Raw genomic sequence first — 26,121 nt, forward strand, 5'->3', positions numbered from 1 at the left:
CTTCAGTAGGAGAATAATAATTTAGGCCTTTTTCTTCTATACATATCCATCTCTAAGTGGCTTAACAGAAAGGATAAATCATTGAACTGACTGAATAGTTACCTGACTTTTAAGAGGTTTATTAAAAGAAATAAAACTGCAGTAGCTTTAGGCCTAGTTAAAACTAATCCAAACACCTGTATTGAGGCTTTCATCAACTTAACCTCCTGTGCAAGTATTTTATGTAATCTAAGTTAATTGTACAGCTGAGCTGCAGCAGTAGTTACAGCTGTGAAACTCTTTAAGAGAGCTGTAGAAATGTTTCAACTTTCAGGTAGGATTACAATAGCTCCAGGCCAGAAGTGTTTGCAGTCCTGCATTATTTATTAGTTTGAGGTAGTGCTGAACACACAGAGTACTACATGGGACTCTTAAGGAAGGGGTGGGGTAGAATGATATTTTGAATTCTGGTGCCTGAATATTCAACCAGGATGTGTGACTTAGTAAAGATGTAAACAGTGAACAGGCACCTGTGTACAGGCATAAAGTTTCAAAGACCACACAGTTGTAAAAGAAAAGCCATAACCAACTTCCAGTTCAAAAATTATATTAAATATAAAATAACCAATTAATGCATTTACAGAAAAATTAAACCAATATGAAAGTAACAACTTTCATACAGTTTGCAAAAAACTGAAGGAAGGATTAAGTTAAGGCACAGTGAGTAATAAGAGTATTTTATACAAAGAAGTTTAAACCCAAGGCAGTGAGAGTATTTCTGATGTAACAAATACTAGGGAGAGAAGGTAAAAAAACCAACTGACATTAATTTCTTGGAAGAAAAGTAAAGCATCCTTCAGCTGTCAAGGTATTACTCAAGCAACGTGAGGCTTTCTATCTCTGACAGTATAAGAACTCTCAACAAGCTGGTTTTCTTTGTATTCCCCAGGTGTTGAACCAAGCTCTCGTTTGCACATGTTCAGGGCTAAGGAATGATTTTACACTGTGGTCAGCACCCTCTATCTTAAAATTCTAAAAGAGGCAAAGTATCAAAACAGAAGAGATGATGACTGAATCCTCTTCCTCACATTTTCTGTAGTGATGGAATGCTGCAGATAGATGAGAGGAGGAGTTTGTGCTGCCCAGGACACTAGTTCAGGCCGAGGGGTGTCTGATATACATAACTCTGGAAAATAATAGCCAAGTTACCTGGCCTGTGGTGTTGCATCAGGCTCCTTAGTTAGTTGGCAGTGAAAGCAAGGCCAGGAACATGTGATGATACCCAATGCAACACTAGACTGTTTTTAAAATTTTTTTTGGAAATCTCAAGGGCAGAAATAATGGTACCTATATGTATAGGTCTGTATATATGTATATTTATACACATATGTATATATAGGTATATGTATATATAGGTACCATGGTACCTATACCTAGTGCAGGTTCTCTGCTCCTTTACCCACAACAGTTCTCCATAGAAATGCCTAGGGCACTGACATCTGGTAGTTGCAAAGTAAACCATTCACCTTTTACCAGCTACAGGTGCAACAGTCATTTCAGTAAAATCGCCTTAATCGGTATTTGATTTGGAGCTGCCTGCACTTCACTTGGGACAAAAATAAAAATTACTGTTGCTGCATGTGCCGTATCAGAACACACTCTGTTTATTTAAGAGAAGGAAAGAGTCACAAGTTTGTTTTGTGGTTTCTCGTTATTTAGTATTCTGTGCTAGAGGGGAGAAAAATACCTGCAATGGCACCTCCCTTACTGGTAATTTAACATTAAACACATAGTTTGTTTAGGTCGCTCAAGTACATGGACTTGGGTAATCTACGTCCGAAAAAGTTTTCATAGTTCTAGACTGGTACCATACAGAGTGTTCAGTGCACTCAATATAATTTAGCAAGACTTTAGTTTCTTTCCCAGGACCATTGAGAGTATGGATTCAAGCACGTGGGTCTCTTAATTCTTGGACTTATAGTGGGAATGTCTTACAATAGTTCTGTACTTTGCTACAGCATTGAATGGAGCAGCTGAGCACTATCAGCCTCCAAGAGTGCTGGTACTTGTTACTAAGTTCTTGGGGGTGTTTATAGCCCCCTGGAAAGTTTTTTTTTTTTAAATAAAAAAAGTCAATAGACCCTTAAATCTAATTAACATTAAATCTAACAGTTTCTCTTATGTTAACAACAGAAAAAGATACATGCATACAGTAGCGACAATAAATAGGGGAAATCAGACTCTTATTATTGTGAGTTACAGGATATTAATTCCTATTAATCTATTCATAGAGAGCCGAGTTGCAAACAATGTGCAAATCAGAAACAGGTGTTTAGAAGTAGGAAACAGCACTGCCTCTGCAATCCACAGGTGTTAGAGACACAGCAATTCAAAGAAAAGACATTTTTACTTGCTTTACACAGAAATTAGCTCACACATTCAATTTTAGACCAAATGTTTGTAGTGCAATTTTCATTTTAACTGAAGTGCCAATTTGGCAGAATGCCTCAGCCTTTATTAGGCAGACAGAACTGACATTGCCTAGCTCTCTCCTGATCAATAAGAATAGTAGGAGTTGTATTTCACTGAACAAGTATAATCCTATTTTCCTGTTTATAGCCAGATTGTGACACCTGACAGTTCTTATTTCCTACATTATACAGAGCTTTACACTTAAGGAGGGACGGGAACTACATCTTGTTTATTTTTCCCAATGGACTGGCAATCTCCTTCATTTTCAAAGTTTACATTCACGAATGAAGAGCACGCTGTTGCTTCAGGCTGGTCTGTCTGGACAGGAGCTTCAGCCTGTGGCTTGTTCTGCTGTTCCTGATGCTGTCTTTCTGCTTCTTCTGACATCTTGTTTTCCTGTTCCTCCTCTTCCTCCTAGAGAGATAACCAGATTCATATGCTACTATTTACCACTTATTTACATTAACTTGGAAGTCTTTCCATAAGAGCATACCAGTTCCTATTACAAGGCAAGGACATTAGTTCTCCTAGAAAACAGTCATTACCTGATCATAAGATGAGGTATATTCCAGAACTTCCATCATGGAAAAAAAATCACCACAAGTGAAGGATTAAACCATGTTAAATGAACAAAAAAACAAGCCATTTTAAACAAACCAAAAAAAGACATATATCTAGATAAGCAGTTTTTAGTTAATGGCAATAGGGATAGGTCTACCTTCTCTAAAGTTTTTTCAGCTCTCAATAACAGCTATCAAAAAATAAGTAATAAAGCTTTAAATATGTTTTCCACCTCTTCCAAATGAAGATTGCTAAGGGTTTGGGATTTTTTGCCTAAAACACTGGCTACTTTTCAGTCATGTCCAGTTATGGTGGTAGCATAACTGTTCAATTTACCCTTGACACCGTGTTGAACAAGTTTTAGAGCCGGAAAGTATACTGCTAGCAACCACCTCCTTATAGTGTTCAGCAAAACTGTCCATCCAACTTTCCCACACTGTTGATTTGAAAATGCATTGTACAAGAGAAACAAACAGAGCAGTGGTCAGGACTCAGCCATCTAGGACTGATAAGCTGGAGAGAAAAGGCTGATGGCTAAGTAAGCACTAACCATGCATCAAATGAAAACTGAAGGCAAGCTGAAACTGGGGGTCTTAAACTTCATTTAAATGCTAGAATACAAATATTAGTTTTTAAAATAGCAGGGAAGGCAAGTTGGGAGAAAAGGAGTGCAAGAACCCTATCTCACACACATACCTCTCTCTTCATTCTGTAATACTCATCAATTGCATATTGGTATTTTGGTGTGCTTATCCCCAGAACAGATGCAATCTTTTCCCCAAGGAAGTCACATACTAAAAAGTAAAAAGAGATTTACATATAATTAGTATCTAGAAGAAAATTCTTAAACACCATTTTATTTTTAAAAGTCTCACTATCTTTCCTGAATGGTTTTCCATAGTCCTACTTCACTGAAAAGATAAAACCAAAATCTGCAAGGCTAATCTACTTATAGGTAATTATTAGCTGAATATACTAATAATTGTTCTTTAAGATAGAAAATGAATAAAAGGAGAAGAAAATGAAGTTCAGTGAAAATCTAGATGGTGGTAGTGTTTGTATTCTGCTAGTTTCAGCTTTGAATCTAAGTTCATTTTGCTAAGAATCAGTTAAAGGATAATTTTAACTGAAAATTAATGTTAGACAATACATGGGTATCAGCTGTATTAGTTCAGTCTAGTGGTACTAGAAACTAGACAGTTATTTATTGATATGTGCATATGTCAAGTCAGTTTTAACAATGCTCTGTGTTGCATACTAATGGATTAATAAAATATTTAGGTTTCAGCTGTCTCAATTTTCAAGCTGTAGGCTACATGCAGCACTACTGTGCTAAAGCAGGTAGTGCACAGTCATAAGTATGGAACAGGGAGGGCTTGTGTCAGTCAGTCTCTTTACCATGGTGATGGCTACAGCACTGGTTCTTGAGTAAAGGCAAGCAAGAAGTCAAAAGTACTGCACTTCCAATTGTAAATCTGCCCTAAGGAAGCAAATGAGTTAGTCATCTTCAGGGGAAAAAAAGTCAGAAGTTAGCAATTGACTGCTTCAATGAATATTCACAATAACTAATCTTACAGATATCCTGGCATCCCCATTTTTGTGCAAAAGACTAGTTCAAATTACAAATATAAGAGCCAAAACTGAAGTGGGAAGAAGAAAGTAGTAATCTTCAAATTCATAAAACACTTCTGAAAAAAGGAAAGCAGCATCTACCTTTGTGTATGAAGAACAGATGTGTCAAGGAATAGAATTACACTGTACATTAAAGTGTTTCTCAAAATAAGGATAGGTTAATTAATAAAAACAGACTGCCAATAGTTTTTAGAAATATTCAAAACTAGGTGTACAATGACAGAAACTCCGTAATATTTGTCAAAAAACCCCAACAAAGGTACTCTACACCTTGGAAAAAACACAGACAAGGATAAGCATTTTTAAAACTGAGCAAAATTTTATGAGGTCCACGAGTCAAATGAATTTCTAAGCAAAGTTTAAGACCCTTGACAATGGTCTTGTTTATTTTGTAACCTCAGATGTTCGTTGTATGGCACATTAGATGTGTTCTTGGGATGATCTCTTGTTGTCTTTTTCAGAAAAACTGTCAGTTTAATTATTCCAGACAGCATTCTTTCCAGATAACATCACACAAAATGGTTCCAAACAAAACCTAATAGAAAGTTGCCAACACCAACATATCTTCATATGAAGAAAAAGGGGAAAAGTTTTGATCAAAAGAGTGTTTTCTGTTCATTCTTCCATGCAGGAGTTGGTGATTGAAAGCAAAAAATTTTTTAAAAAGTGTCTGAGGTAAGACAGTATGTCTCCACAGATTAAATAGAGCTGATTTACACTTTTGAAAAAACAGCAAGTAGAGCCCAAAGACGACTTACAGTATGCCATGGTAACTCTGTGACTTTCAATATTCCATTACTGGTTTACCAGTAAATAAAGCAATACCTGATAAAGTTGATGTTGCGACTCGCAGCATGTGAAACCACAAGTAGGGTCCCCAGGTGAGCGTTGTCTGTAGGAACAAGAGTAGTATGAATATGTATAGCTGTATGTTCATGGCACAAAATAACACATGCAAAACAGCTTGAGAGGAAAGATTTGCAGTGTTTCCTGTTTGCCAGCTGCCACAATATTTTTGCTTTAAAATAACTCTAGACCAGACAGATAAAGCAAAGTATCACCATAAGATCTGAATATAACCATGGTTTACCTCTGGGAAAATTTGTTTCCATGGTTTTTGTTTCCCACTCCCAGACTTGGGAAATGACAAGCATCCAACTCAATCCCTATAACTATAAAGAGCTTTCCATAATGTTCTGAATTCCATCAGGCCAAGAAGTGAGGTGAGGTAGCCAAGTAGTTCCTCACTACAATGATGAGTGAACTGCAAAAGACTCTTTAAAACCAAACCAAACCTTCAAACCTGTGAGCAAGAGGCTGCTTCCAGACTTCACAACCAGATATGAATTATCCCTTGAAATTGCACCTCAAAAATAACACCAAGAGCCGTGAGGGAGGGAGAGAGTTACTGCAGCTCTGAGGGAGAGATGGACAGGCTGACAAGCAAAGCACCTGGGGTGATGTGAACAAGGAGGAACACAAAGTGAAAAAAACAGGGCTCAAGTGGGGTCACCTCAAGAATTTGCATGTACATGAGGAAGTGTCTCTGCAGTGCCTGAACACTAAGACATACAACATGGGACATAAACATAAGAAATCAGAGATCTGTATGCAGATCTTGTTGGGACCCCAGAGATGCAGTGAATGGACTGGAGGGTTGCACTGGAGGAATACAGACTCTTTAGGAAGGGCAGGCCAGGAAGACAAAGAGGAGGAACTACCCTTTGCATGACTATGGTATATTCACGGTCACATAGAAAATACTGCAGCCTCCAGACAAACTGATATATTTACACATAGTAACTTGAAGAAAGTTTAGCAATTAAATTTAATTAATTATAAAATAACGGGCATACTCAGGCTATGTTTTTCACTAAAGAAAGAGGCTGTATCTCTTAAAAAAAAAATAAAACAACAAGCTGTGTAATAAAAAGCAAAAAGGGGAAAAGCAGATTCCAAGCTAATGGCAAAAAACTGTAGGCTTTCACTTTTGTGAAAAGGCAAACTCAAATTTCATATTGAACTAAAACATATTTATAGTTAACAGGATGTTGTATTCAGGCAAGCTCTTTGTTATGTATGTATCCCCCAGAAAAGATCTCTGTAGAAGTACTTTTCTTGTGGAAAGTAGCAATTAAAAGTGTCAGCTTTTATTAAATAAAACACATTAGCTCTCTCAGTTACATAAATATTTATAACGTGTTGCTAAGAACTCTTTGATAATAACTTTTTTCTGTGATATTATTTAATAGATATCTCTACAGGACAACCAATATTACTGTAAATAATACAGCTAGAGAGACCAGTTGGTATAGCCTCAGTATGCATGTACACAAGCTACTAGACGTCCGTGCTTTCCAAGCACAGTCACTACAAATCAGTGCAGCAATAAATTGTCTTTCAAGCCAGAAACTCAAGTTGGCAAGCTGAAAAAAAGCCAGATGCTATATCTTTTTGGCAGTGGGTATGGAAAATGTCCTGCCAAGGTAAAAGTGTAAGCAAAACCAGCTGCTATCCTGCTTGCACAAAAGCACCTCCAGCTTGTTGATTATGTGCTCAGTTGGCAGACAGGCTAACAAGGAGTTTGTTCAGTTGAAGAAGTCAAAAAAAGTGCTGGAAAAGCTTGTTGCCACAGGTGGAAATAACGGCATTGACAGGGCTCTGTACAATCCTTCATGATGAGGTGACAGGGTTAAAAAGCATTCACACAGTGTGCAGGACAAACACAGGCCTGCTGTGCCCTGTAAGAAAGAAGCTACAAGAACCCCCTTAACATTTAAGAGTAAAAAGACAGGCTGAACTTCAATGTGACAGAAGTAATTTGAACCCAGAACATTCTAACAAGTTTGTGGAGACACAAACGTAGGGAACATCTGAGGCTCAGCAGACACAGAGGTTCTGTGTATTTCTACTCTTCCCCCACCACAGTTAAAAATCAGTTTGGTACATTAGAAGCATTTTTAAGTTCAGCTTCATGGGAATCTCTGCTTTCTGACAAAGCCCAACCAGACACTTCTTCACCCCTGCCAAGCAAGGCTTTGCCAGTCTCCTCAATTTAAAAAGAAACATTCTTTCCAGGGTCTCAAAAGACAATATAAAACCATGAGAGAAGCTACTTCACACAAATTCAAAAGGAGATGGCTTGGAGAGTAAACCACCAGGAACAGCCAGGAACAAGGGAATGCATTCAAGCAATCATCTTCTTTTTCCACCCATCCCCCACTTACTTCCTCAGGGCAAATCTGGGTGGCTTCCCAGAGCACCTCGGAGATGGAAACAGAAATGGCAAATGTGAGGCAAGAACTGGTACTGGAGAAACCAGAACCATTCGAGTGATATGAACTGGGCTGTTAAGGAATGGCTCAGTACAAACTAATCCTAGCCTGTGAAGTAGCTTTAATGCACTGAGCTGAAAACTGGAAAACCATACCCAAGTCAGGTCCTACAGACCTGTAGAACAATATACTCAGACACATCAACCTCCTCTGGCCAGCCAGAGAAGCCTTCCTGTTCAGTCTTTAATCAACTCAAGGACACAGTAATACTGTATTTCTTGAATGGAAACAAGGGGCAGCAGTATGAAACACAGTACACTGATTTATTGTAAGGGAACAGTATTTCTCCTGCCATCAGTCTCTTAAGTATATGTTTCTACAATGCTTAATTATATTACGCAGCTATCCTGACTTTATTTTGCCGTTTACAATGGAAAACACAATGGTTATGACAACTGATTTTTAAACTACAAAAAATCTTAATGTACAATTTTAATTTAAATAGGAATTAACATAATGGATTCAAACACTGATAAAACCAAGGGGCCTCTGGTTCAACAACAGAACATGATTTTGTTTCCTGGTATGGGGCTGCCAAACGGAGCACACATGGTCCCTTGAACTTCCAACTGCACCATGTTCCTAAACAATCCACATCTGTGTCTATTTTTGGCAGATTTCAGTTCTTACTAACACTTACACTTTCCAAAGTATGTAGTGTTTCTTTTTGTCAGAGAAAATGGCAAAATGGAAAAAATAATAATTTCCTGATTTAAGAAAAACCAAATCCTGCATATAATAGTTAATATACACCACCAAATAGATGCTTTTCCATTGTTTACTATGCCAAGATAGGTTTTAAATTAGTTTAATTATTGACTGTTCATTGCTATAATAGGTCCTTCAGTAAATGTATCATATAAAACTGTGGCATCTAAGACAAGCCAGTGAAAACAAGATCAGAAACACACACACACCATCCTTCATCAAGAGCTTCTACCATATCATGAGTAGTTATTACTTATTTTTCTCCTTCATCCCAAATTCTTGAAAGAAAAGGAGAGTTCAATGGTCCTCAAGAGAGGATTTTTTGCTATTTAAAGTTATGGGCCTTTTAACTACAGGATATCAAGACAATCTGCCTGCAAGGATGTGTTTCAATCTTTCTGAGCATTGAAGGTTAAAAAAATTAAATCTCTTCTAGAGCTTTGTTGCTCTGTTTCTCAGGATGAATTCTAGGGTTATCACACCAACAGTTATATTGCTTACAGTTCCTCTGCAAAGACACTCCACCTTCTGCCTCCTCATGTGATAGGTGAATACAACAAAGAGTTTATACCAAGTGTCCCTCCAGGGATAAACAAAAGGATTATCTTCTAGAACAGGCCAGGGAAATTTAATCAATACAGAATAAAGTTTTGGTAGACAAAAGCAAAAGGAAATTTACATATAAAGTGTAAACATATAAATTTTAAGATAGAAGACTCAAAACATTTATGCTATAAAAGCATTTCAATTTCAATTTGAGAACATTCAGATAGTACTGAAAGCTATTATCTAAAAAATAAGAATACCCTGTGCTCTGGATTCAAAAAACCAAAAAACTACAGAATGGACACTCCACTCAACAATACTAATGAACTGAGTGCTGACCTACAGAAGTATCAGAAGCTGTTTCAAAGCAAAATTTAAAATCCAGTTCTTTTTGAGAATTTGTTTTTTTCTGAGTGGTAGCAGTCCACCACACCAAGTGCTTGGTTATCATATTACCAGGATACATACATACTACTTTGCCTAGTAAGAAAGACATTGTCATTGCCTGCTTAGCTCTAAACACAATCAAAGCAAGGTATATACTGAAGACATTTCTTTACAACACAGCAAAATATTTGTTACCCTTAAACTCATTCAAAAGCTGCCAGGAAGCCAATACCAGCTGAGCTATGAAATTTCATGATGCAAAGTTTCTATTCAAAGTATTAAATGTGCTTTTTCTAAAAATAAACTGGACCAGAAACAGCTATTACTTGCAAACATACTTTTTTGTGTCCCAACTGAGATAAGTTTTAGACATGCTGGTCTCAGCAAACAGACTATTTAATTGCTTTTATAGAAATCCTACATTAAAAACATTTTTAAAGCAGCTGTTGGCTAAAACATCAAAGCTCAGCTTGGACTAACATTTCTTCAATTGTCTGGCTCAGCTGGGATACACGAAGCATGCAGCAGATAAAGTAAACCTCACTTAATGGCAACTCCTGCTCTAATCAAGTTCATTCTGTCAAGGTAAGAAGCAATACATAATAAGGCATACTGTGCTCCACAATAAACTATTCTGGTTTGGGGGGTCCTTTTATTAAAAAGTGTAATAAAAATTAAGGATTTAATAAACTATAAAAGGAGAATAGAGCAATCTTAACTCCACCATACAATATACCTTTTGGTATTCAGAAAAAAAAATCTGTATTAGGAAAGTAGGGGAACAATCACGCAGCATTCCTGGCTGTTGTGCACACTTGAGGGCTCTTTAGTTAAGTGTCCATTTGCACAGCAGCATGCACTTCTCTGCCCTCACAACATGTACACCAAGGCTCGTGAGCCTTCCATCGCTGCACCACAGCAGAACTCTTCTACTGCGAGGAAATGGCACCAAAAAAATTATACACATCTGGTCCCCTGCTCATTATAACTGGGGAAAATATCTCTTAGACATCCATGGATATCTGCCATGACCCACATAGCGGGGAAGAGATCTGACTCAGAAGATACCTGAACGTTACCATAATATGCAGTAAATTTCACAGTTCTTTAATTTCTCTGAGAAGATCCTTAAGGAGGAAAAAAACCCCAGCACGCAGCAAAGCAGCTTAACATCTTACTCGTTGTTTGTGACTATAAGACATTTCTTTTCAGACTATAAACTTCATATGTTTTATACTGATGATATCCCACCTGCTCTCAGGCTAATATTACTTTTTGTTGTATACAAGAGCTGCCTAGCAAAAACAAGAATGCTGCCATCAATCTATACAAGATGCACTGCAACAGCTTCATCTGTGAATCACTAGAAACCCCAATCCCAGCTAAATTCCCATAGTCTTACTGCAGCTTAGTCCTCAACCCCCCTTCTTTTTTCCTCCAAGATAAATTCATTTTACAGAGGGGAAAAGAGGTATTTATTGACAGTCCTCCCCAAAACAAACCTCTTATGGTTCACCACTTCTTCAGAAGAGCATGAGCAGAAAGTCAAACGCTTCACTTCAGTCCCTTCAACAAAGCCAAGCTCTCCCAGGATGGATGCACACATATAAATAAATACAGGGCCTACTACTTTAAATAGAAATCTTCAACCACAACATTTCTTAATTATGGATTGCCAAATGATGGTGCAGAACAATGTCAAGTAGAAAGCAGTGCACTGGTTTCTGTGCGTGCGAGGACTCTTCTTTCAAGTGCGGGAACAAACAGCTCTACACCAGCATCTGCCTCCAGCGTGCAACCAGGCAAGACTAGCTGCTGCACAAAGCCATGACTCCTGGATGTCTGACCACACTCCAGCACATCAGGAAGGACCCAATTTTAGAGTCTCCAGCTCAGTACAGGCATCCAAACCCAGAGAGGGCCAGGAAGGGAGCCCTGTCAGCAAGAAGGGAATAGGACTGCAGACCCAATTTACTGGGGTAAAAATTGTTGTAGGAGGGTAAAGAGGCAGTTGGGACACCACTTTCTGGGGCTGTCATGAAAGAAACATGAGACTGGTCACATGGACAGATGATGAGAAGGATGTGTCTTCTCTGGGACTGACTGCTAGAGGGTGGGGAGCTGCTGCTGCCAGTGTTAGCACATACAGCTGTGAGCTCTGCAATCACACTATCACCACAAAATAGTTTATTAAACAGGCCAACAGAATAAAACAGATTATATGTTTCATTTTACCTCTAAGTATAGAACCGGAATCATTGAGAAAAAAGAAAAATGTATTTTAGCAGCTACAATACACACTATGGCAACAGCTTTAATTGTTGAGACTCCACTTGAATCTGGACCAACAAAGGAAACTCCATTCACAAGCTGAGCAACATCTCAACATCTTACAAGACAGGTGAACATTACCTACATGGACTAGGCAGGTGCAGGTCCTTTAGAACCTGTTTTTTATACATCATGAATTACACCAGTTTTCCTTTATTTCTGCAAGTCATCTGTTTCTTTCCCTTCTATGCTCTTCTAATTATATCAAATTGCTGGTATGGTAAGTCTAAATTACAGGTTCAACTCTCCACTGTCAACAAACACAAGCAAACAAATGTCCCCCGCATTTTTTTTTTTTTAAAAAACAAATCAAGGAGATACCAAGCAAATACTATTAGAGAGGGAAATGCTGGAAAGAACAAACTGGAACAGTGAAGAAATTAAACCCACTTCTAATTAATAGGGCTATTTTAGTGGAGGAGAACTCTAGGACAAAACTTCCTAGATACAATACTTCTCACAGGTTTCTGAGTTCCTAAAGCCAAACATATCAATGGAATCTTTAGTACTGAATACTAAATCAGATTTGTAACATAAAAAATGAAGTATAAAATGTTGATAGTTACCCGGTAAACCAGAAGTAGCAATGTATCAATCAAAATACTTACAGGATCTACAGGTGGCAACAAGTCTTTTTTCTCTTGTTCATCTTCCTCTTCATCTGTGCTATATTCTTCCATTGTTTCTCCACTTGCAAAATGAATAACTCTCCTTGGAATTTTCTTCTTCTTTCCTATGACACCCAGCTCCACATTCTCAAAGCCACCATCTCCCTTTGCAAGTTGCTATAAAGAAAAAAAAATCATTATCTAAGTAGATGCTTCTGAAACTGGAAATTTTCCCCTTAAAAAATGTGATATTTAAAATATTTTAGATTAATTAGCATACGCAGTGAACATTTGAAAGAGCTTGGCTGTAGGTAAAAAATAAGACTCACAAAATTTTGTGTGCAGATATGTAAAAACTGATCTCTTCTCTAAAAGTAACAAAAAGGTAAGTGCCTTTACTTCAGCATGAAAGCTGGTATTAAAAACATCTATTCCAAAAAAGCACGGCATTATATAGGAGCTTCTGGGGGGGGGCATGTTTCTTTAAATAATTTGGTAAGCATATAAGATTTAATATTGAAAAGTATTGTTGGTTTTGAAATTAATATCTAATGAAATTAATAAAATAGTTCATAGGCTGTAGCCACCTTTGTGAGCTCAGGCAGACACCTCTAGCACAAAAGAGAACTGAATAACTAAGCAGCCAGGCTCAAGCTTTAAAAAGATGCATCAAGGAATCTACCCCTGTGGGCTTTCATCATCAAACACAATTAGTACAAGGGACCATGCTAAAGGACAACACTCAGTTCTGTGGCTAAGGACATATAAAATGAGAAGTACAATATCTGTTTTTGTTCTTCCAGTGCAGTCTTTGGGTCACAAGCATTAAAAATATATACTTCTAGTTCAAAGGCCAATCAAGAACACTTTAGGCTAGTAACTCCTACAGCAAGAGAATATTAGTATTTAGTAGGTTTTGTATTGTAGCTATCAAAACAGAGCCTTTGTCTTGGTAGAGTTCTTAGACACTACTGTATCAAATGCACAAAACTGTTCTGAAAACATTTCTGTCATGTAGAGAAGGCCACAGAGGTTAGGAAATGCCAGCCACATGTTTTTAATGTACCATGAAGGTTTTTAAAAATGCATGAGCCCGTGTAATTTGAAACCGTATCGTAAGGAATGACGTGTGTAAGTACATACAAAATCCAGGTTACATAAAATGGGTATATTTCAAATTCTGACTTCTTCCCTATGCAAAACTTAATGATCTACACAAAGCACAAATCAAAACTATAAATAAAAAAATATATTTTATCACATAGTTGTGAAACATCCCTTAATCACTGCAAGCACAGCATCACCACTCCCATTTCTCATGCTAGACTACTACATAAAACAGCTTTGCAATGCAAACAGGCTTAGTTAGCTGGGAAAGACAGTGGGCACGGGAGAGAGAGGCAGGAGGGGGCCGCAGGGAGCCAAATGGCTTTCTTCATTCCAAGCACAGATTTTTCTCATGCCCACAGAGAAGAGGGAGGGAAGGATCACGTGCAGAGCTCTACAGTGTGGATGAGAACCACACCAATTCATCATCTCTCCAAGCCCTCGTACCATGGCTCCTCAAAACTGCAAGTCATCTCAGCTTCCCCCACCCAGCATTTCTTTAGCAACACTGGCACATTTCAGGCATTTTCCTGGAGGAGCAGAGCAGAATTCAGTAGCAAGTTTTCACTGGGGTAATTCAGCTGAAACAGCATGGTATTTTCATGCAGATTCAGATTTTCATGTAGAAAGACAAAACTATCTGGCGCTCAGTGCACTCTGCTGTCTATCAGTCTTAGGAACAGAGAAAAGCTACACAAATATGAATGCTGAAAACAGTGAAGCAACCTAAGCATAAGGAGCACTCCGTGCTGCCACTATAAAAGTGGGTACCACTTACTGTGACTCAGTTCGGTATTTTTTGGTGCAAAAAGCACCACAGAACCAGCTTTTTATGAACATTCCGTGCTCCTTTATTGGCATCATACAATGACGCTGTTTTTCATGTTTAGTCACAGAACTGCAGAGCACTATTTTTTGCTAACACAATATCATAAATATCACTGTGATTAATAACAGCAAGCAACATGAGTCCCTCCTTAGAGCTCTTCTAAAGGCACAGTCTCTTCATCTCATTTTGGCTTGTTTAATGTAAATGCTTCAAATATTTTAACTTGGAAAAAAATAATGGTTCATGTTTCAAAGTTGAAAAAGCAGCCCTTAATTCCCTGCACACCCATCCCACACTTCACTTACACTACTCACAATAAGCAGCTCTGCGCAGCTGGTACTGCTACAACATTTCAGACAAATGCAGCAATTCAAGACAATAAGAATACATCAAGGAACAACAAATCTGGTTCCAATTCGTAAATTATTAAATAAAATAATAAATATCAGCTGTTGCTTTGGTTATTACCTAGTCAACAAACGTGTGTAGGTTTTAGTTATCACTGCAGCATTTATCCTTTTCATTTTTACCTGTCAATAAAAGCCAACTCTCCCAGTTACAAGGAGAAAGTTCAGCATCAGTGAATTTATCTTTCCAAAACAGTGGCAATGCAGATCTATTCTAGAGCTGTCAGCTAGACTCACTTTATAGCTCAAATGTTACAGTATTTCCTGTTTGAGAATTTATACTTTTGATCTTCCTTCACGAATTTGATCTTCTTTTCCAATTCAGGAAGTTTTTACAAAGATCATTCTTTCAGTACATGGCTTTAGTCAAGTTTGTGACTACATTTTTTTTCCACTGGCCTGTCCTTCTCTAACACATCATATGGTTTTGAAAGACTCAGCATTTGCCTTAGCCCCACATCAAAGAAGTATCTACTTTGGTATCTGTTTGACATGAAGGCCTGTCACTCTTCTGCTTTCACCACGCTAGCTGACATTCTTAAGGTCCTTGGTAAACACTATAAAGCAACTTCCTCTTTCTTTTAAATGTCCTCTTGGAATTTTTCTTGGCTTTATGGCACACATGAAAACCTTGCCTGTCAGGAAGTCAGCATCTGAAACTGCTGTTCCTTGTTTACTCCCTTTACACCCACCCTCTTATCTCACCCTTTGGCCGGAAATAGAGAAAGAGCAGGGCATCTTTCGACAGTGTTGGTACAATAATCAGCACAATAGAATTTCAGTCTACGTCTAAAATGTCAAAATAAATAAACTACAATTAAGGATAAGGTGTGCCTGGACACTTGCAGGTAAGCTAGGAGAGCTGACACAACTAATATTAGGTGATGCAATAATATAAAGTTTCACAAAGGAGAGGAAGAAGAAAATCAAAAAGCAATAGGGAGATCGCATTATTCCTTTTTGCATCTTTTAACCCATCGAATGAAGGAATTCTTGAGAGAAATTATGACCAAAAATGCCTAAGTGTGTGATGTCCACTTTTGCTCAAAAAGATGAGTAATTCAATTTGCACAGATCTACTGCTCTGATACTGCTAATCCCTAGAAGGCTGGTATTAGTTAATGAAAAGTATTTCTACCATGCTATCTTGGCTACCTTACTGATTTAATTTGTGTTAGTTTTCCTGGCTAGGGTTTTGGGGGGAGTTTGTTTAGGTTTGAGTGAGGGTGTTTTTTAATGCTTGCCTGGGTTTCCACCCTTGTGTTTCAAATTAAACAGCATGAGTCTTTCTCAAACAGAAGACAACAAAATTACAGAGTCAGAGGACGATTGTAAGACACCCTCGGAATAAAGAAGCCTTGGAAAAGCACCATAACCAGTGAAGCGGCAGCGCCTGTAACACCCAGGGCGAAGCCGCGGCCGGTGCAGGGGCAGGCGCGGCAGGACAGGCGAGCTCCGGGCTGGGTGTAATTAACAGCTGCTGTCCCTCACCATGTCCCACGCCTTCGCCAACTTCACAGCGCGGAGGGAAGTGGAAACCTGTCTCGCTTTAATATTCATCAGGCTCATTTGTCAGAGGCATTGTCCCCGGAGAACAGGAGACACCGGAGACACGCGCGCCCGCCGTGCTGGCTGTAATCACAGCGCGCTGGGCGGGAGCACAGACCGGCCGACACACCGGCCTCTTCTCCCGCGGCCGGGCCCCCGCGCCCCGCCGACGAACAGGGGGCTTTGCCCGCCCCGCACACCCGCGGGGTCAGGCCGCAGCCACCACCCACCCCCGGCCGGACTCCCCGCGGCCTCGCCCCGCTGCGGAAGCGGCAGCGCCCGGGCCCCGCTGCTCGCCCGGAGGTGCCGGGCCCCGCCGCTCCGCTCACCTGCTCGGGCTCCATGGCGCCGACGGCGGGCGCGGGGCCGGCGGCGGGCGCGCAGTAGAGGGTGATGGCGGACAGCCCCTGCTCCATCCTCCCGCCCGCCGCGGCGCCGGGGGAGGGCGGCAGCGGGGCCGCCGCGGCCCGGGTAGGCGAGAGAGGCCGGGCGGTGCCGCCCGTCACACCGCCCGCCGGGGCGGCGCTTGGGGCCTGCCGCGCCACCGCCCGCGCCCCGCTGGGGCTGGCGGCGCGCAGGAGCCGGGATCCACCTGGGAGAGACTGAGGGCACCTCTGACCTTTCTCTTCTCGCCCCAGCCGGGCATCCACCGGAGCCAGGGGGAATCGGGGGAGAGGCCGAAGGCAGCCGGGCTGCCAGGCACAGCCGTACCTCCAACCCCGGAGGAAGCATACCTGCTCTGAGGGAAAACCCTAGGTTTTTCCCAAAATATTGTAAAAACGTGCAAAATAACAGAAGAATAGTTTAACAAATACATGAAGATCCTTGACAGGATTTAGGGATCCTCCTCTCCCAGGGCCACCCTTGCTCAGCCTTCCGGTGTTGGCTCAGGCAACTCATCATCTTCATGATCATGGCTAGGCTTCGCGAACAAAGATTTAGGAAGGCTCTATCTACGTTTCTCAGGCAACTCAGCACTTCGTAAAGGACCAACCCCTGGATAAGAAAGAAATGCAAACCAAGGGTGCACTGGCTCCTGAGCTTCGTTTGGGTGGGAAAGTAACACGCAGTCCCAGCAGGCAGGGAAAAGTGTTTGCCACGTAATAGGTTTGCTCAGCTGCTCCAGCAGAGCTAGGAGCACTTCTCCCCCTAGCCTGTGCCGAGGCCTCTGTGCTGCAGGTGATGGCCCAGCCGGAATAGAGAACCAGGGCTGACCCTGGCAAAAGGTACATTAGCCAATGCCAACTACTAGTGAAAACAGCTGGAGGTGGAAGCATTTGAAGCATCCTTTTCATGGGACTAAGGAGGAAGTAGTTTTAATTATTTTTTTTAAGTTGGAACCAATGGCTGTAAAATGCACTTACATGGCAAAGCCATCCTTCAATCCTGCATCATTAAGAATAGCTTCCAAAAAATTAGTGTATAGCACATATGGGCTCTCAGACACTTTCTTAGTCATATTAAAGCGTTAATTACATCCTGTAACAAATTAAAAGCCCAGGTAAAGCACAGATGTATCACACAATTATACTAGCATAAGGCAGAAAATGTTGCTTTGTGAAAAGGGCTGACAACACAGAATGTATTATATTGAATATATGATTACAGAAACACATGAATTAAAGACTACAGTATTATTTTAGACACTACTGGGCTGACTATCTGCTTTAGGTATTAAAAATCTGTATTACTTAAAGTTGCAAAGAAACAAATTAATGTTAGGATACATAAATACCTCTTACCCACAGTAGAGTCTACATTCTGTTTAGTAAGGACTGGTTGAAATAGGGTAACAGCTCCTAAAGAACAGCTTTAAGTCATCAACCAAACAACTTGCTTTCCTTTGCCTCTACTGTGATTATAACAGCCGTACAGTAGTACTAAACTTAATCTTTAACCTTCCAGAACAACTGGCATTTGCAACTGAGATAATTTTAATAAACTTAGCACATGACAATATTGAAAATCCTATGTAAAAGTAAAGACTGTTCACAAATAAACCTATAGCTATTTGTGTGTGCTAATAGTTAATTGTCCAGCTCCAATCACACAGCTATGTATTGACCATCGTAACTGTTTCCTCTTAGTAGACTGCTCAGCAGCAGACTGAGCTCAAACAGCTCAGACAAAAGGTTGTCTGACAGCAGCAACAGCTTTCAGCAAGATACACACAGGAAGACAGACCTCAGTCATCTAAGTATTTCCAGCAAATTTCACTTGCCTCTAGCTCTTCAGGGTTCTTGTATGCTACAGAAAACTTTTCTGTAGACTTTTCTGAGATCCTGTGAAGGATGAGTACAAAAACCCTAATGGAAGAAAATGGTGCTAGGGGAGTTATTACACACTTGCCAACAGTGTTTTATTTGCATCAAGCTTTGAGAGGCCATATAGAATATTCTATTCTCCTGCAACAACTTTAGCATTTTCTTCCACACATTGTGCTCTGCAGGATCCATAAACATAAAAATTATATCCCAGTCTCTAAAACTGTTCTCTTACAAAGCTAGGAGAGAATTTTGTAAGTGCTGCTCTACAGTTGAACTCTCCTTCTTGGTGCCTCCAACATACATGATTTTTTTTTTTCAGACTTAAGATACTCAGGCAACTTTTTAAAGTATTTTCCAAAGTATTTTCTACCTGGTTCGCTAAGGTAAGAAAATATACACTTAGTTCATTCAAGCTTGTATCTTATACTTTAAGGAAATGCATTTTGAACTTGCCCTTGCCTCTGCCAACACTCAGCTAGTGACAGCTCTCTTCCTATCTGGTAGCAGAGTTAGTTTGGAAATGGTGAACTAAAAGCTAAAACTAAATGTATGCAACAAATTGAAAATAGAGGGTTAATTGCTGGTAACTTGACAGTCTGACTGAGCCTGTCCTGAAGCACAGTGCTTCAGTGTTCATCCTCAATATGCCTATTCATGTTTGATTTCCATCAAATGCATTTAACTATCCATTCTCCCCTACCGACTGCATTCCAAACCAAGATTTGATACTCTTTTCTGCTTCGTTTTGTACAGTTCATTGGTTTGTACTGCTCAAGAACTAAAACTACTATTAAAAAAAAAATCAGGTTTTAGTAAACACACACCACTTCAGTAGCTGAGGACAGGTCCCCTAAAAGCTGGTGATATGCAAGGACTCTTTAGTTATATTTAAAATATTCAGATCCAACTTAACTGATCCTTTTACAGACTAATGCTATGCATAAAATGCAGTGCATTAGGTAAATGGCATACCTGAAGATTTTTCAGCATCCTTCATGCATTGAACACGAGTACCACTAATCAAGTAGAAGATAGTTTCACATTATAAACTAAGTTACAGCATACCTTATATTACCACAAGAGCATAATTTCCTATATGAGATATTCACTGTTTGCTGCCACCTTTTCAAAGAACTGGCTGACAAATGGACCCACTTGTTTTAATTACTACATTTAGCTTTTATCTTATATAAGCAATAACATTGGGTGTCATTTACAAACCAAGCACTCTGCAGTATATTGAGGTTCATAATACACCCTCCTACTTTAAGGGTAAAAGATATTTGCCAAGATTTCAAGTTTCATTTAGTCTACACCTAGTTTCTGAACTGTGCTTGTAGATTCTACCCTTTTGAGACCAACACAGTAAACTGAAATACTAAAGAAATGCTATAAGAAATTAAGACTAGATTGTAGCTGAGCAATATGCTCTGATAGATACAGCTATCTCTGTGTTAAAATTCAGTACCAGCACAGAATTCCACCTAGGATGCATCAGAAATTATCTCCTTAACAAAAGAATGCTTAATTAGCATCCCAATATGAAGATTTTCTTCAGCATGAGACACTTTGATATCTGCATACCCAGATATACTTCATTCCTCGTGTACAGGGAAAGAATGATATAATTCTGTAGAACAAAGTCTTGTACAAACGTGAGCACAGCACATCCACCTTCAGAAATGGTCCACACCTGAGCACCAACAGCAGATTTTCAGATACTGAACTATTCTTACAGTATCTATGCCAAACATGAGCTACAATACTCTTTAGAAACAAATCAAAATAAGGAAATATCTCATTACATACTGATAAAGGGCAGTTAGAAACAACTGAAGAAATGGGCCATTCCCTTGTTTATAACCACTTACATTTTATTTTACAGTATATTTGTGACATTTTATGGTACTATAACCAAAGATCAGGGTTGTTACAAATATAATGGCTGCCATTTGATGTAAACAATTAAAAAGTGTCTCTGAATATTAAAATTTTACATCATGATCTTATTTCATTAAATTGAATTACTCTTTGTGCCATCAGTTATTAGTGGAGAGGAACTAATTTAAGCAAAAATAGTTTCCAGAAATTAGATGTAGAAACTGAGAAGCCTGGATAAGATTTCAAAAGACCACTCCCTCATCACTGTAAAAAGGAAGAAAGCAAATTCTTTCACTGAAGTTGCAATGATGAGTCAACCAAGTCCATTTGTATTAAGGCTTCTTTACATATTATTGAATCCCATCATGCCTTTCATATTGCCAGCAGCACCTTGTTGAAATTGTCTCATCATTGACTGCAAACCTGCCATGCCACCTGCAGAAAGTGAGAACATAATGTGTTAACTCTGAAGCCCAGCTCTCCTGCTCGAGGCCTCATTAAAGTACACACACTGTTTCAGTCACATACAAACGCAGAAGCCCAAGACTGTCGAAATAGGCTTAAACAGCTATTGAAAGTAAAAAACTGAATGACTAATTATAGAAGGGCCTGCAAAACACCAGGCTTAAAGTAAGTTTTACAATGACCTGTGCATTATGAACTAAAGAAAAAACCTTGAAGGAATGACCAGTATCAATTAGTAAGGTTCTGGTATGGAAGTCTTTATTTAAAGCTGCTCTTATCAAATTTAATTACTTGAAGCAAAGCTTGGAAGGGAAGGGAAGTTTAGGCAGATTTGCTTTACCACAGTCATTCCTCAAGTCATCACTGTTCCCAGACACCATTCCAATTGCTCATTTTGGGAGCTGAATCCAAACGAAAAGGCTAGATTAAGCACCGGTAAGTGCAAAGCATTTGGACTAAACTTCTCATTCTTGTTAGAAAGTTTTAGAAATACTTAATACTGATATATAACACAGATATTCCCATATGACATTCCTCACTTCTCTATTTCAAATGCTCCACCATAACTGTCCTCTCTTGAAGCTATAAAAAGTCAGCACATACCCATATGATGAAGAACTCTTGGATCCATCATCTTTGCCATCTGTTGGTTCAGTTTGGCCAGCTGAGATGGGTTTACATTCTTTGACATATCACCACCTAAAAAAAAAAAGTGGATTAGGATATGGGGCTAGAAATAAATCTGAATGTTACCTTCTAATTCTAAATTCAAATCCATAAGTCCATTATCAAAAGTTACTACATCAGCCACTTAAAGTTACTTTAAGGATCAACAGTCCCTACACCCCATATAACAGATTGCAGTGTTAGTATTGTGGTAGTAATCAAGCCTACATTCATAGGAATACGGTGGCTTTCCCTGCTAAGTTACACATTAGTGGCATGAAGAACACTGCAGACCTTACCAGTTACATAAAGTTTTCAAACATCATGAAAATGAGTGAGCTACAACTCACTTTCTCCTCTCCCTACTCAATGTTTTCACATTTCCTCTGTGTTCACACATGAAGTAATGTCCCCAGCAAGTTAATAAATTTTAGTTTTTGTTTGTTTTTTGGGGGGGGAGGGGGTTGGTTTGTTTACTTTTGGTTTGGTTGCTTGGTTGATTTTGTGGTGTTGGGTTTTTCTTACCTTTGAAAAGCCCTTTGATGCCTCCCATCTTTTTCACCATCTGTGCAAACTTAGTGTATTGGGTCAAAAGCTCCTGAACATCTCTGGTAGAAACACCTGAACCTCTTGCAACTCTTTGGATTCTTCCTGGCTGCTTACTGAAAACTTTGGCACCATCTGTACTGTCAAGTTCTGCAATTAGAATGTGGAAAAGAAAGATATATTGAGTTACTGACATTAAAAACTGTTACAGCTGGTAGCAAACCTGTTCTCCTACTTGAGAATTTAGTTTTTAGCCAGAGAACAAAAAACCTAGTTTCAGAAGTGACAATGCAGAATTTTACATAAATGAGACATAACATTCTAGGAAGTAATACTAAAAAAGCTGTTATCTTCATATGTTAATCACCATGATAGAAAAAACTGTCTGAATAAATTATGTTCTCAGCATACTTGGTCTTAAGCCATATTAATGTGTTTAGTGCAAGGGTAAGAGCATACTTCTGCAGAAGTTATGGGTGGATTCCAGAGACCAGGCTATATCACCAAGTAAATCTGATGGTGGGTAGGAAAAAAGACAATAATGCCAGTTTAAAGATTAAGATAGCTTTTTAATTTGCAAGTGTAGCATTAATAATTTAAGAACAGTTACAATATGAAAAATAAAAATACATGAATTTCCAATAGAATGCTTCAAAATCCCACCTACCCTACACAAGACAGAGCAGCAACTGGCAGTCATCAAGGTATCTCTAAATATTTAGACTTATTCAGATAGTTGGAGACATGCATACTCCTTGCCATTTCTAAGAGTCTTAATTATTTCTCATCATTTTCTGTCACAGTAGATGCTGCAACATCTTTTTGTTTCCAAAATATCTCTAAATAAGCTTGTTCAACAATGGAGAAAGAAAAATAGCCCATGACATTTGTTTTACCTTGATCATTCATACTGTCCATTATAGTCATCAATTTCTTTAGCCTTGCCATTGATTCCTGTTCATTGCCTTTACTCATGAAGTCAGTTCCAAAACCAGGGATCATGCCCTTGTTTCAAAAGTGAAAAACAAAAGCTGTATCAGAATAGGCAAAGCTAACTTCAATTAAGCAGCCAGAAATATAGAGAGCAACTTTTAGTTATGCATTGCAGTAGACAAATTTCACCTTTTGAAAAACATATAGCACAGACTATAACACCAGTTTCAATGAAAAGTTCTAAGTTTACAGAAGTTGGTCAAATATCAGTGAAAATCTGACAAAATAAAATGATTTTGGGGATAACTAACCAAGATCTGACTGAATGGTCCCATTTTCATGATGTTTTGGAATTGTTCATACATATCTCTTAACGTAAATTGACCTAAAGTACAACAACAAAAAAAAAGTTAGCAGAAGTCACACTAGCATTTTGGTCTTACTCTCTCAATTATTCTTCATTTTTACAAGGTAAATACTATACCGCATAGATAAATGGATAAACAAACCTCTTCACTACTCACATGGATAAACAGTTTGAGATGGCACATGCTGAACCATTAAGCTAGTTATTCTGCAGTTACAGGCTGACAGACATCACTCAAAAAACACAACTCAGTTTACGTGCCTGCCACACGTACTAGAGAAAGAATAGCTATTCTTCACTGTGCACATGAGCAAGTTTTTTATGTCTACACATAACACAAATTAACTCAGTTGTCTCTGTCACAGAGAACCTGTCACGATTACATCACTGTAACACATCTGCTATTCAGGCCCTGGGAATAACTTACCATGTTTTAGCTTTTCTATGAGCGCTTCATTGTCATCCAACTTTAACTCATTTACTTTATCTATCAGTCCTTCAATATCACCCATACCTGGAAAAGGAAAACAGCTTTGAAATTAACATTAAAAAAATTACACTTTGACTTTCCATTATCCAATTCAAAGTGTCTTAAGTATAGTTGTACATAGTACATACATACCCAGCAGCTTGCTGATGAAAGGCTGTGTTTTAAAGGGTTCAAAGTCATCTATGTGTTCTCCAGTTCCAATAAAAATAATAGGACTCTTTGTGGCAGCAACTCTGCAGTAAAATACATTTTATGAAATGGTCTCTTAAAAAACCATCCATGTTTTGTACCATCTATTAACATAATCAGCTAGGCATCCTCAACACTATGCATCCTCTCTGAAGTATCTTACTCCTCGATTATTATTAATGAAAAAAACATCCAGCATTTGGATGTACAGCTGACAGAAGTTAAAAAGATTTTTCTCTAATTAGCACTTTGTAAAATACAAACTCTGCTTGGAAAAAATCATCAACAGAAATAGAAGTTGTTTATCTTCATTGCTGAGTTTAAGAAACTTGAGAGGAGTTTATCCTAATATTAGGAGGTCATATGACACAGGCATTGATTACATTTTCTTCAAGGTACCTCAAACAACAGACAATCTTGTTTTCAACACAGGAAAAAAGCTTAGCCATAAGAAAACTCAGAACCTTTTCACCAGTCAATTACTGGCACTAGCTTTTAGATGAAACTCAGCTTCCAGTCCACAGACAGCACAGAGCAAATACAGCCGACTTAATGCCTGACAACTAAAACAAGAGCAAAATAAAGATAACAAAAGCTTTAGGTTTCTATCACTATGCTATAAATAAAACAAAATACATATGGCAGTTCAAGAACTGTAACACTTCATATCGAAGTCAGACAGTGATGCAGTAAGTCAGTGTCAGTTAACATTGACTGTTTTGACACATCTCAGCTCAGTACAAGCTGTGTCATTGAAACGCAGCTGGAACAATCATACAAGGCTGAAGATAAAATGTAGCATAGTCTAGTCAATAATCTGCCAAGATACAGCACATGGCAAGTCCAGTGAGAATGGAATTCAGGTAAGTATGACTGCAGACAACTTTTTACCAAGTTGCTGGACACTGGCAATCCAGAAGTTTGATTTGCATCACAGTTTCAAGGCTACTAGATATGACTTGGTAGAGGTTTTCCCCCTTTGGAAAAAACTCTTCAGGTAAGCTATATCTATTAAACCCCAATGGATCTTTTTGGGAAATATGGAATGAATATTGCTTGATGCTGTTTTCAGAAGACAGAAGTCTGACATGTAACAACAATATGTACTACTATATTCAAAATACATCATAATATCCGATTCTGATGTTAAATATCAACTGGTGATCCTATCAATCAGAAGAAGGGTAAGCATCTAAGTGTTACCGACTTAAATCTCAGATTCTGTGCAATGTGACAGTGACTTTCACAGAACAGGTTTCTGTGAGACAATAAGGCATTTGCATGGCTGGCTGTGCATAGCCAGATGTTGGTCACTGTTATACCACAATACTTACGCACTAAGAGCTCCACCTCCTTTTGCGTGTCCATCGAGCTTCGTAACAATAACAGAAGCTACATCTACTTTATCTTTGAAAGCCTTAGCTTGAGCTTCACAAGCTTGGCCAATGGAAGCATCCATCACATAGACAATGTTATCTGGTTGCTAGGAGAAATGAGATACACAAAATAATAATTTCCTGCTTTAGTGAAAAGTGTTCATGCATTATGTTCATGCATTCAGTAGCAGAACTTGCTGCAGTAACAGTATGTAAGGGCTGTGCAGTTTAAAACAGGACTTTTTATGAACAATATTATCTAAGGACCATTTGAAAAACTGATACTGTATTACTACATGAAAGATTTATCTACAAGACAGAACATTACAATTTAATAGGTTTGTGCTTATTAGTTGTGTTTCAAGTGATTTTAGCCAGTATCTTGAGCCAATGAGCTAATTAGTATCTACAAGCAATTAATGGCTCAAATTGTCCATTCATTTTTACATTAAGAGATTTAAGACATCATTCCTCTGAAAACAAGTTAGCAG

General features: G+C 38.7%; 1 protein-coding gene across 6 annotated transcripts in view; it reads right to left on the reverse strand.

The window, feature by feature from the left end:
• Positions 1–569: 569 nt before the first annotated feature.
• LOC127479385 (signal recognition particle 54 kDa protein) overlaps positions 570–26,121 on the reverse strand; it is a 36,059-nt gene continuing 10,507 nt past the window's right edge. For 2 of the 6 annotated variants that reach the window (XM_051806279.1, XM_051806281.1), the window contains exons 9-16: positions 25,589–25,737; positions 24,198–24,298; positions 24,003–24,089; positions 23,520–23,593; positions 23,172–23,280; positions 22,255–22,425; positions 21,667–21,762; positions 20,571–21,033 (exon numbers count right to left, since the gene is read on the reverse strand). In XM_051806279.1, the coding sequence (XP_051662239.1) occupies positions 20,942–21,033; positions 21,667–21,762; positions 22,255–22,425; positions 23,172–23,280; positions 23,520–23,593; positions 24,003–24,089; positions 24,198–24,298; positions 25,589–25,737 (879 nt within the window). In that variant the 3' untranslated portion in view covers positions 20,571–20,941. Of the gene's footprint in view, positions 2,866–3,708; positions 3,807–5,469; positions 5,537–12,559; positions 12,737–14,113; positions 14,132–16,393; positions 16,587–16,779; positions 16,957–20,570; positions 21,034–21,666; positions 21,763–22,254; positions 22,426–23,171; positions 23,281–23,519; positions 23,594–24,002; positions 24,090–24,197; positions 24,299–25,588; positions 25,738–26,121 lie in introns of those variants that run through there. The other 4 variants (XM_051806285.1, XM_051806282.1, XM_051806283.1 and 1 more) reach the window with 4 other exon arrangements.

Source organism: Manacus candei, unplaced genomic scaffold, assembly GCF_025592945.1.
Source record: "Manacus candei isolate 608988 ecotype Guabito, Panama unplaced genomic scaffold, ASM2559294v1 h1tg000067l, whole genome shotgun sequence".
Lineage (NCBI taxonomy): Eukaryota > Metazoa > Chordata > Aves > Passeriformes > Pipridae > Manacus > Manacus candei.